Source organism: Orycteropus afer, unplaced genomic scaffold (assembly GCF_000298275.1).
Source record: "Orycteropus afer afer isolate SDZICR_OR568_19922 unplaced genomic scaffold, OryAfe1.0 scaffold00112, whole genome shotgun sequence".
Taxonomy (NCBI): domain Eukaryota; kingdom Metazoa; phylum Chordata; class Mammalia; order Tubulidentata; family Orycteropodidae; genus Orycteropus; species Orycteropus afer.
Genome location: NW_006921699.1, coordinates 3189418 through 3200624, shown reverse-complemented (window position 1 = coordinate 3200624; position 11207 = coordinate 3189418). Strand labels below are relative to the sequence as shown.

The window sequence follows — 11207 nt, the reverse complement described above, 5'->3', positions numbered from 1 at the left end:
TAGAGCATTTAAGAGTACAAACTCTGGTTCGAGTTTAGGATCTACTAACTCTCTTTTTGGGCAGGTTACCTAACCTTTCTAGGGTTTAGAAGAGTGCCTGACATAATAAGCACAATACTTATTACTAGATTTTATTGTTATTATAAACAGAGGGCCAGCAACCAACAAGCCCCACAACTCACAATACCCACAACTGGTCAGCTGCAAGAGGCAGGCAGGCACTTTCTTATGGATTCTAGAACAGGGGTAAGCCCTGCTTCTTCACCAACCCCTCATGCTAGCCAAAACTGTCAGGCCTCATCAGTCAAGTATTAGCAATCACACCAACCACTCTGCTCATAAAAATGCAACAACACAGGAAAGTAGCCTATATGAAGTTTATTGGGCCTTTAAAAAAAACACTACAATTCAGACTCCTCTCCCAGAGAAGGGTCTTTCAGAGACAGGAAACCATCATCCAGGTGAGCTGCTCATTTGTCATTTTCATAGGCAGCTGGATTCTTCCTCTTGGAATTCTCAAACTCTTGGTTCCCCCATGTGTAGACAAGATAAAACACTACAAATGCTTTAAAAATAAAGAATGAGAGTACACAGTGAGCACATGTAAGACACAGGAGCATCAGTTCTCTTTTGTGACTTATCCTCCCATCTCTAGTTTTCAAGAACCCACTTTTAAACGGTGAGCAAGAAAGGTAACATTACAGACCACTGTGTAGTGACAGAAAAAAAAGGTCTACCCGGGGAAATTTGTCACCTGAGACAGAAGCTGACTCACTCCTCTGCTACACATTTAACTTTTTAAAATTGAGGTAAGGCATGTAACAAAATTCATCATTTTAATCGTTTTAAAGTGTAAAACTCAGTGTTTTTTAGTATATTTGCAATGTTCAAACATTACTACTATATGATGCACGTTAAACAAACCATTTCATCACTGGCTACAGGAAAGAATCAAGATGACCTCAGAGGAAAGGTACACATGTGACCTTGGGCCAGTCACTTAAGTTGTGACTCCGTTTCCTCGTAGGCAATACAGAGAAGCCATGACTAGCTCGATAGGCTGTCATGAATATTCAATGAGAAACTGTGTACGCGACAAGTGACACACTGCCTGCCTGGCAGCAGGCACTCATTGAGGACTGGCTGGGGTACCCGCCTCCCTCCTGGCCCAAAGCACTCACGAGGCACGACACGCAGAATGGACGCCCGAGTGCGGCGCAGCATGTTGGGGATACCCTTGCTGAAGTAGTGAGGGAAAGCGCGTTGTTCGAAGGGCGACAAGCTATAGGTGATCACATGCCGCACCCGCGCTAGGTTTCCAAACTCGCGGCCCATCGTTGCGGTGGCCCCTGCAGGACGGAGGGTGGACAGGGGCTTGGCTCAGTCCCGGGACACGCTTCTGCCAGAGCGGACCGGGTCCCCAGCCCTAGATGCCCTCCCCCAGCGCCCGGTCACTCCTCATCTTCCCCACATGCAGTCGCGTGCCGCCTACGAGCTGAACGCTCTCACCATCCCAGGAGCCACCAAGATCGCGCGGCCCTGCCTGACCCCACCCCATCCCATCCCACTTCCACACCGGGGTCACCTCGCCCTCCAGTCTCAGGACCCACCGGTCTCTGTCCGTCACTTCCGGTAGAACTCGGACGCCGCGCTAGGCGGCCGGTGAAAGTACTTCCGGGAAATACCATTTTCCTGCTGTCTTGAGGGGAAGGAGCTGTTATTTGCGGTTCTCGAAATAAAGACCCTGGGCCACTGCCCAGTGGAGGGGCGGGGTCTGAGCCGGGGGCGGGACTTAGTTGAGGGCGTTAGAAATTGCTCTGGCTATGGAAGTCGGGCTAGCTATCTGAAGCTCTCACACCTCTCCTCGGCCCCCTGCTTTCCTGTGGAGCATCTGGCGGGAAGCAGTAGGGTGCTGAGAGCCACTAATTAGGGAAGGGAAAGAGATCGGCCGATCTCCAGGGCAGATCAGGTCGGGATTTTAGGGCTCGGGAGGAGAGCTCGCCCGAAACTTGAGGAGTGGCCACAGCACCGCAGCGGGATTCGAGGTTTTATATGGTCTTCTCCAGTAGTTTAAAAAAAAAAAAAACAACACTGCCATTGAGTTGACTGTGACTCAAAGCTACCGTATAGAATAGCGTAGAACTGCCCTTTAAGGTTTCCAAGGTTGTAAATCTTTACGGAAGCAGACTCCCTCGTAGTTCTCCCACGGAGAGCATATTGGTTCGAATTGCGGACGTTTGAGTTAGCAGCCCAAAGCTTTAACCACTGACATACCAGAGCGCCTTTAGTAGCTAAAAAGGGGCTCAGTACCAAAATCAGGGACATGGATTTAGTGCTTTTAGTAATCCCCTGCCTTAGAGTCAACTGCAGAGTGTAGATTTTCCCAAAATATAATAAAAACGTGTCCTCAGAATTCCACTACAGGAGTCATCAGATAATTGTTAGCAAGTAATTATGCTGCTGGAAGAAGAGCCCACCTCGACAGGGGCCAACTTCCCAGATATCTTGAGTGGAGTTGTGATGACTGCAATTCTCTATTCCACTTTCTGGGCAAGGAATTTTGTGTGTGAGGTGCTCTTGTGTTTTCCCTAAGGTGCGTTATACTTAGGGACGCTGTTTTCCTGTGCAGCCAACTGACTTCTTGATTGGGAGTGTCAGTAAATGTTTTGTTGATGGAATGGTTGACCATGTATGTATAACCTAGGACTAAGCTCTCATTCAGTAGTTTGGGAGTGTTTTATAACCCTACTTAGCAGCCACAGACCATCTTGAAAGGAGAATTGACAGGCAATGAACTTATATTTTACAAGCTTACTTACGTTTTATCAGTCTAGGACTGCACGGACTGGTTCTGTATCTTGTACTGTGAATATGGATTGACTTTCTTCCAGCAAATAGTCTCCTTCAGGATAGCACTGGATATCCCTCACTTAGTTTTTTCATTGTGCTCTTTTGCCTCATTTTTCTAAAACATAATCTCTAACTTGGTCTCAGCATCAAGGTAAGAACATAAGTACTTAGGACAGTTAAGGATGAAAATACCCACAAAAATGAAACATTTAGAGCACCTGCAAACATCTTTGAGCCTTTCAACCAAAACATGGATGGATGGATATGCAGACCAGACAAAGTAAAGACATCAAGATAAGATATTTAGAAATAATTCAAGGTTAAAGGTGATGTCCTTCTCTGTAAGCATTTTACAAATACAGGCAGTCCTCAGGTTACAAATGAGATTGGTTCCTAAATGTGTCTTTAATTCAGATTCACAGTTGAGTCAGAACAGGTGCATACAGTTCTTATTTAGCCTTTAGTGCAAGAAAAGGCTGGAAGCCTTTTCGATGATTTAAAAGCTGCATGTGTAGCAAGTGAAGGTGATTGTGATAAAGAGTATGTTCGGAGTAGGGGTTGGTTCACTCCATTCAAAGTAAGGGCAAATTTACATTCCATTAAGGGGCAAATATGAGTTGTCCTAAATCAGGCATTTGTAACCCAGTGGCTTACTCTGCAGTTGGAACATCACTACATATTCTAGACTAAACCACCTGGGAGGACTGGGCAATCTCATGGTTCTTTACTCTCTGGATTTTCTATGTCAGTTGTGACTTTCTCTCACTCTCCAAATCAACATTAAGTAATAATTATTTTCAATGTACTATTGTAATCACCTGGAAATGGAAGAGGTGGTAAAGATGGAGAGAAAGAGTAAACCCAGTACCATAAATTGCATATCAGATCATGAGCTTTTCCATATGCTCTGGAAGTTTCATCACACACCAAAGGAATATTTTAAGAATCCTAATTTCACTAAGGAGCTCTGGTAGCATAGTGCCTAAGGCACTTGATTGCTAACCAGAAGTCTAGCAGTTCAAACCCACCAGCCGCTCCTTGGAAGAAAGATGGGGCAATCTACTTCTGTAGTGATACTGCCTCAGAAGCCCAAGGAGGGATCACTATGAGTTGGGTCTGACTCAGCAGCACATAACAACAACAATTTTGCTAAAAAAAAAAAAAAGAAAAGTTTTATTTTAAGACTATTCTTCAATTTCTCTTTGCCCTTCAGCTACATAGCTAGTTCAGTATAACCACAACAGGGTTTTTATAACTGCCAGGAAAAATGGAGAGAAAGCCAAAGAACCAAATCAGTCTGCATCTAATAAGGACAAATTGTCTAACTAGGATGTTGTCAAGTGTTTGATATAGAGCTGATAAAATTGTCTTCAGCTAGGTATCCTTGAGGTCTGATTACAGAAGTAGCCCTAGTCTGCCCACACACCTAACATTTATTTAAGAGATCAAGTGAAGGTCTTTATGGCCTTTAGGAAGAAGAGTGGTATGGGAAAGTGTGTTCTTTGCTAATTCTTCTAAGCCATGGCCCTTCCCAGGAAATTCCTCTTTTGGTTTTTCTGCTTTGTGTGGCTGTGTTTTTCTATTAGCTTTGGTTTTCAGGCTTCTAAAGGAGAAGTTCAGATTGCAGCCAATACAGAGTTAGAGCCTGAGGCTCGGTCCTTGCCACAAACTCTAGACGAAAGAGACAGATCTGGCCTTCTTCCCCCACTCTTGAAGGTTTTGTCTGATGAACGAGATGGAGCACCTAGGCTGCCGCCAGACTCTAGAGCTCTGCGCTACATGAAGAGCCTCTATAAGGCATATGCTACCAAGGAAGGGATCCCCAAATCCAACAGAAGTCACCTCTACAACACTATTCGGCTCTTCACGCCCTGTGCCCAGCACAAGCAAACTCCTGGGAACCATGTGACAGGTGTGTAGGAGGAGGTGGATTAACTGGGTAGAGGGAAGATGATAGAAGTTTCAGCATTTCAGTTACAGAAAGAAGCTGGAATTGTGTGCTTTATATGGTACCTAATACCCAATTTCAAACAAATCTGTACTTGATCTAATTGCTTCTTCCTAAGGAGCTTTGGTAGCGTAGTGCCTAAGGCACTTGACCACTAACCAGAAGGCTGGAGGTTCAAATCCACCAGCCGCTCTTTGGAAGGAAGGTTGGGCAATCTACTTCCGTAGTGATACTGCCTGGAAACCCAAGGAGGGATCGCTATGAGTCTGACTCGAGGGCACATAACAACAACAACAACAATGGCCGAATGGGTTTTAAGGTGGGCCAAAATGATAGACTTAAGGCTAGTTGAGACTTGATGACTGTAAAGACTGAGGAAAGTATTACTGGAGAGTTTTAGTGTCTTGTCCAAGATTACAAAAACAAGCCTGGGAACTGGGTATTTTGACTTGTACTTACCTATTCTTTCTATTCTACCAAGCTGCTGCCCTGACAATTTGCCTAAACAATGCCCTTGATTGGCATTGTTTGCTGCTACTTTGAAAGGGCAGCTTAAGTCCTCATTTTAACATTTGGTCCTTACAAGAACAAAGTGTTGGTCAGCATTTAATTCAGCACCTTGGTGTTTCCTCTCTTTGTGTGTGTGAGTGTGTGTGTGTGTGAGGGAAATGCAATGCTTAAAAAAATTCAGTGTTCACTACCATATGACTTAAAGGAGCTGTTCTAACCGAATAAGTTAATTATGGCTGTTTAAAAACCTCCTTCCTTGAAGTCCTATTGTATTGCAGTGGTTTTAGAACCTCCTTTTAGATTCAACCTCAAGTGTTATAAATTAACTTAGACAATTAAGTTTTTTTGTTTTTTGATTTGTTTTAATGGACTTCCTTTCACTAGGGCTTAGAATGTCTTCTTAACAAGCTTCATAAGTGCTTTTTTCTCTAGAGACGCTCCAAGAGGAAAATACTATGTTCCTTATTAGCCTCCTCTATGTTTGAAGCAGGAGCTCTGGTAGCATAGTGGCTAAGGCACTTGACTGCTAACCAGAAGGCTGGTGGTTCAAACCCACCAGCCACTCCTCGGAAGGAAGATGGGGCAACCTACTTCCATAGTGATACTGCCTTGGAAACCCAAGGAGGGGTCGCTATGAGTCGGGTCTGACTTGCCGGCACATAACAACAACAATGTTTGAAGCAAATTAAGACTCTGAAACCTCAGAATTTAATGATTCCATGATTTTTAAATCCACCACCAAGCTGTTCTGACTTTCTAGTGATAAAATATCTATTGCAGCTGCTGGCAATTAGTTATAGTACCAATTACCTTAATTTTCTATGTAACTTCCCTACTTTCTTTGAGGCTTGAGAAAGTGGGTGGGGGGAGAATATTAAGAAGTACCAATTCCTTGATTTGACTTCTTTTATGTTCAATTTGTATTCAAACACTACTGACGGATTGTTTTTCTTCTCAGGAGGCCTTCTGTCAGTGGACCTGCTGTTTAACCTGGATAGTGTTACTTCTCTCGAACATTTACTCAAGTCAGTCTTGCTATATACTTTCAACAGCTCGGTTTCGTTTCCCTCTGCTGTTAAATGTGTGTGCAACCTGGTAATGACGGAACCAAAGTCTTCTAGCAAGACTCTTCCTAGAGCTCCATACTCATTTACCTTTAACTCGCAGTTTGAATTTAGAAAGAGGCACAAATGGATTGAGATTGACGTGACCACCCTTCTTCAGCCTCTCATTGCCTCCAACAAACGAAGTATTCACATGTCTGTAAATTTGACATGTGACAAAGACCAGCTGCAGCATCCTTCCACACAGAATAGTCCGTTTCACATATCTCTTCTGGTACCCCCGTCACTGCTCTTGTACCTGAATGACACGAGTGCTCAGGCTTATCACAGGTGGTATTCTCTCCGCTATAAAAGGCCTCCACAGAGTCCCAACCAGAAGAGAGGTCAGGCTGCACATCCCATGGGGAGAGAGGCTGCTGAGTGTGGAAGAGCTTCCCGTCACCGGAGAGGTCAGGAAACTGTCAGTTCTAAATTGAAGGAGCCCCTGGTTCCAGCCTCCTTCAATCTCAGTGAATACTTTAAACAATTTGTGTTTCCCCAAAATGAGTGTGAGCTCCATGACTTTAGACTTAGCTTTAGTCAGCTGAAGTGGGACAACTGGATTGTGGCCCCGCACAGCTACAACCCTCAATACTGTAAAGGGGACTGTCCAAGGGCAGTTGGGCATCGGTACGGCTCCCCAGTGCACACCATGGTGCAGAACATCATCTCTGAGAGGCTGGACCCATCAGTGCCAAGGCCATCATGTGTGCCTGCCAAATACAGCCCCTTGAGTGTTCTGACCGTTGAGCCTGATCGGTCAATTGCATATAAAGAATATGAAGACATGATAGCCACTAAGTGCACCTGTCGTTAACATATGTCCCTCCAAACTAAAACCTTGAGCCTATTTGAGCTAAGTAAAGGCTCTGAGCCTTCAGAAGAAAGCATCATGTGTCAAATCTCTAAATACAATGCAATGTAATGTGTAAAGCAGAGCGTGTATAGATTAGCACACCGGTGGGTATCATTGTAAAGGATAGTTTCAATTATTTTCACCGAGCCTTTATTTCCAAATTTAAATGAAATGTAATTATTTAGGAGACCTTTAAAAGTTTTTTCCTCCCACCTCCACCTTGGGTGAGTTTTTCTTTTCATAAGAGTCTTGTTTTTGGTGTAAGAAAAAAACTTAATTAGCATAAATCTTGGATGGAATTTCAGCTATAAGTAGACAATTCAGAGTGTGGTACTCTTCTTAATGGAAGAATAAATTCCTGTTAGTGGCATATGTTTTCTGTGTGGATGTGTTTTTTGTTAGTGAGTTTTTATTGGATTTTTTAAAGGGTCATGTGGAAGAGAGAAAGTGTATCTAAAAGTTGGCCTTTGCTCAGCTTTTGATCTCTTTTGCGGGTAAACGGGAAGCTAACTTTTCTACCTAAATCCTGATGAAATGAGATCCCTTAGGATTAAAGAATATGCAACATAATCCATTTCTGTTGTCTTAGTGTGATTGATACTCATTATACTAACTCTGCACATTAACTGTTTATATAAATCAGGTGGTTGGCAAAAATATAACATTTATCCCATTTATTTAAGGTGATTGCCTTGCATATTTTTCCAAGAAAATGCAATGTTGAAAATGATTTAAATATGCTTTCTCTTTTATATACCCTTTGCCCTATGGAAAGAAGCCAAAAGGTCTTTTTCTTTCTTTTGCCACTTCTCTCAGCTCACCCTCGTCCCTGATTTTTTTTTTTTTCCTACCTTTGCCCTTCTCAGACAGTGTGAACTGAAGTGACAATTGTCACTTGGTAGAGAGAGGGAAGGAGTCCAGGGGCACATCTTATCCTGATCCTCACCTTCATTATTCCAGCCCCATGCTGTATCTTCACACCCATCCAAATCTTCCAGGTAGCTTTAGGACTGTTCTCACTTAACCAAGCTGGCAGTGACTGGGGTATCTTACTGAGCAGGCCTTGTTTAGGTTTGAAGGATTTTGTATGAATTTTCAATATACCTCCTACCCTGAGAGAGCCCTATGTACAGAGTTAATCTGAGCTGGTGCGATGGTTTCATTTGGTATTTCAGTGTCTGAAACCCTAATCCACTAACCAAAAGTAACTCCTAGACACAAGTACTTTTCATTCTTGTAAATGGTCTTTTCCTGGTGCTATCTTGCACACAGAAACAGACACATCCTTATAAAAATGCTCTGTTATCTGCTCATGATTTTTTCCCTCTCAGAAACAGAAATCGAACTGAGACAAATGGAGAAGTTTTAAGTGACCTAGATTCCAAAGAACTTTGCCATCCTACTGTGTGACTTAAAGGGATCATTAACTCTTTTGTAAATGAGGCTGAAACTCTAAGACATCAATGGTGTTCTAAAGATTTTATATCATTTTCTGTCATTCTTAAGAGTAGAAAAATACTTGGAATGGAAAGGGCATGAATAATGGTGACAACGTACAATTGAACTTACTTGAAAGTGAATCTCCATTAAATACGGCTGTTTTCAAATGGACAGTGTGAAATATGTATTGACTTGAAGGATTCCTCATAGTTTTCCAGTATCCTAAACTGATTTAGGTTTTTTGACTGGAACAGAGGAACTTGTTTTGTTTTTGTTCACGTTTACTTTTCGCATGGCTAAATAGAATGTGTTCTGAAATCTGAAGGTTTCAAAAGAAAATGAATGGAGGGTTCGAATGGAAGTTAAATAGTAGAATTGGTGCCAGAATTTAGAAGCAGAAAAATAGTTGGTCATCTTTATAGGCAAGTGATAAGGTTGACGTACTTCAAATATGTTCTTTTTATAGAAGTGTTTTTTGAGGTGATGTTCACATAACATAAAATTAATTATTCTAAAATGTACAGTTCAATGGTGTTTAGTGCATTCACAATTCTGGGTAACTACCACCTGTATTTCTTCACGCCAAAAGGAAAACTCACAACCATTAAATAGTCTCCTCCCATTTCTCTCTTCCCCCGCTCCGGACAATAACCAGTCTTCTTTCTGTATCTATGGATTTGCCAGTTCTGGATATTTCTTATAAATGGAATCACAGAATATGACCTTTAGTGTTGTAAAAATGGCATGGCAGAGGCATCCGATCTCTGACTTCACAAGGGGTGGGGGGAGATCAAGGTCAATTTCATCAGCCTAAGGCTGATTCCTATGGGGCGGAGGTCAGACATGCCTCCACCCTCAGACCTTTTTACCAGTTCTGACACCAAATGTCCCTCCCATGGCATTCTACTTTTCTGCAGTGGCCACACAGAACTCAGACGATAATGATTATGGAGTTTATCATGGAAGTACCAGCTTACAGTTCAGGTTAAGACATGCTCAGGATACAGTTCTTCCATCAGGACAGCCTCTTCTCAGCAGTTCTTGCAGGCATGCCTCTCTCTGGCTCTCGGACCCTTGTCCTCTACCTTGCTCAGACAAGCATTACAAAGCTGGGCTGATAAATGGCCAGAAACACCCAACTCCACAATTAAGCCTCAACCAGAAGGCACTCAGGTCTAGCTCCTGGGATCTGCAAACCTTGCTCCGCCGAGTGATTGGAGGCACCCCACTCTGCAGGCAAGCCTCCTGCAGAAAGGTGCTCAGTTTTCTCATTCCATGGGTCCAGAATCTCCCAGTGTGGTCTCCTGCCAGTCTCCTGGTTCTGCTGCCACCATTTCTTTGCCACTGCTTCTCCTGACATCTCAGCAAGGTGTTACAGCTTGCTCTGTTCCCCAGATCAAGGAGGTTCTAAGTACAGGGATCCCAAGTCCAAAGGACATGCTTTACTTATATCTCCATCTCTTAGTAATAGGTTCCTTCTTTCCAGTCTGAGATGGCTAGTTTTAAACCTAGCAGGATGGTAAAACTGGCCAATCCCTTGCTAAAGTTTCATATACCTTATTTGCATAGCCCCACCCACAAAAGGGTGCCATGCATTATGTTTACATTATTAACAAGCTATCCACTTCCCTTATGGTCCACAAGTACTTTATTTGCATAGTCCCACCCTATCTTTTGGTGGAAGTATTACAAGACTGGCTAGAAGGGCCATATTAACTAATTCACTGCACCACAAGTGTCTCGCTCCTTTTGCTCAGCATATTGTTTTTGAAGTTGATTCCCATTGTAGTTTGGAACAGTACTTTATTCCTTTTTATGGCTGAATAATATTCCACTGAATATATTTACCACATTTTGTTTATCTTTTCATCCATTAATGGACATTTAGGTTGTTTCTTCCTTTTGGCTGTTGTGAATAGTACTGGTATGAACATGCATGCACATATGTTTGAGTACCAGCTTTTGGTTCTGTTGGGTATATATTTAGGTATAGAATGAGTGGGTCCTATGATAATCTGTGTTAACTTTGTGAGAAACCACCTGTTTTCCATAGTGGCTGTCCCGTTATATATTCCCACCAGAAATATGAGTTCCAGTTTATCTACATCCTTGCTAAAACTTGTTATTTTCAGTATAGCCATCTTGTTAGTTGTAGCTGCTGTCAAGCTTTCTATGACTCATGGTGACCCTATGTAAAACATAATGAAACGCTGTCTGCTATTGCAGGCATTTTGCTTGCTATTGCTATTGCATTTTTATGATCGTTGTCATGTTTGAGTCCATTGTTGTGGCCATTGTGTAGTACCTTCCAACATAGGGAACTCATCTCCAGCATTGTATTGGACAATACTCTATTGTGATCCACAGGGTTTTTATTGGCTAAATTTCAGAAATAGAGTATCAAGCCTTTCTTCCTAGCCTTAGTCTGGAAGCTCCACTGAAACCTGTCTACCATTGGTGACCTTGCTGGTATTTGAAAAATGGTGGCCTAGCTTCCAGC

General features: G+C 42.7%; 2 protein-coding genes across 2 annotated transcripts; one reads left to right on the top strand and one right to left on the bottom strand.

The window, feature by feature from the left end:
* Positions 1–470: 470 nt before the first annotated feature.
* Positions 471–1335, bottom strand: LOC103199449 (cytochrome b-c1 complex subunit 8). Its single transcript, XM_007943745.1, has 2 exons — positions 1182–1335; positions 471–565 (listed from the first exon to the last, which is right to left on the bottom strand). Exons 1-2 carry the CDS (start codon positions 1333–1335, stop codon positions 471–473), a joined length of 249 nt encoding a protein of 82 aa, XP_007941936.1.
* Positions 1336–4371: 3036 nt separating this feature from the next.
* Positions 4372–7228, top strand: GDF9 (growth differentiation factor 9). The gene is made up of 2 exons (XM_007943744.1): positions 4372–4762; positions 6267–7228. Exons 1-2 carry the CDS (start codon positions 4372–4374, stop codon positions 7226–7228), a joined length of 1353 nt encoding a protein of 450 aa, XP_007941935.1.
* The last annotated feature ends 3979 nt before the right edge of the window (positions 7229–11207 follow it).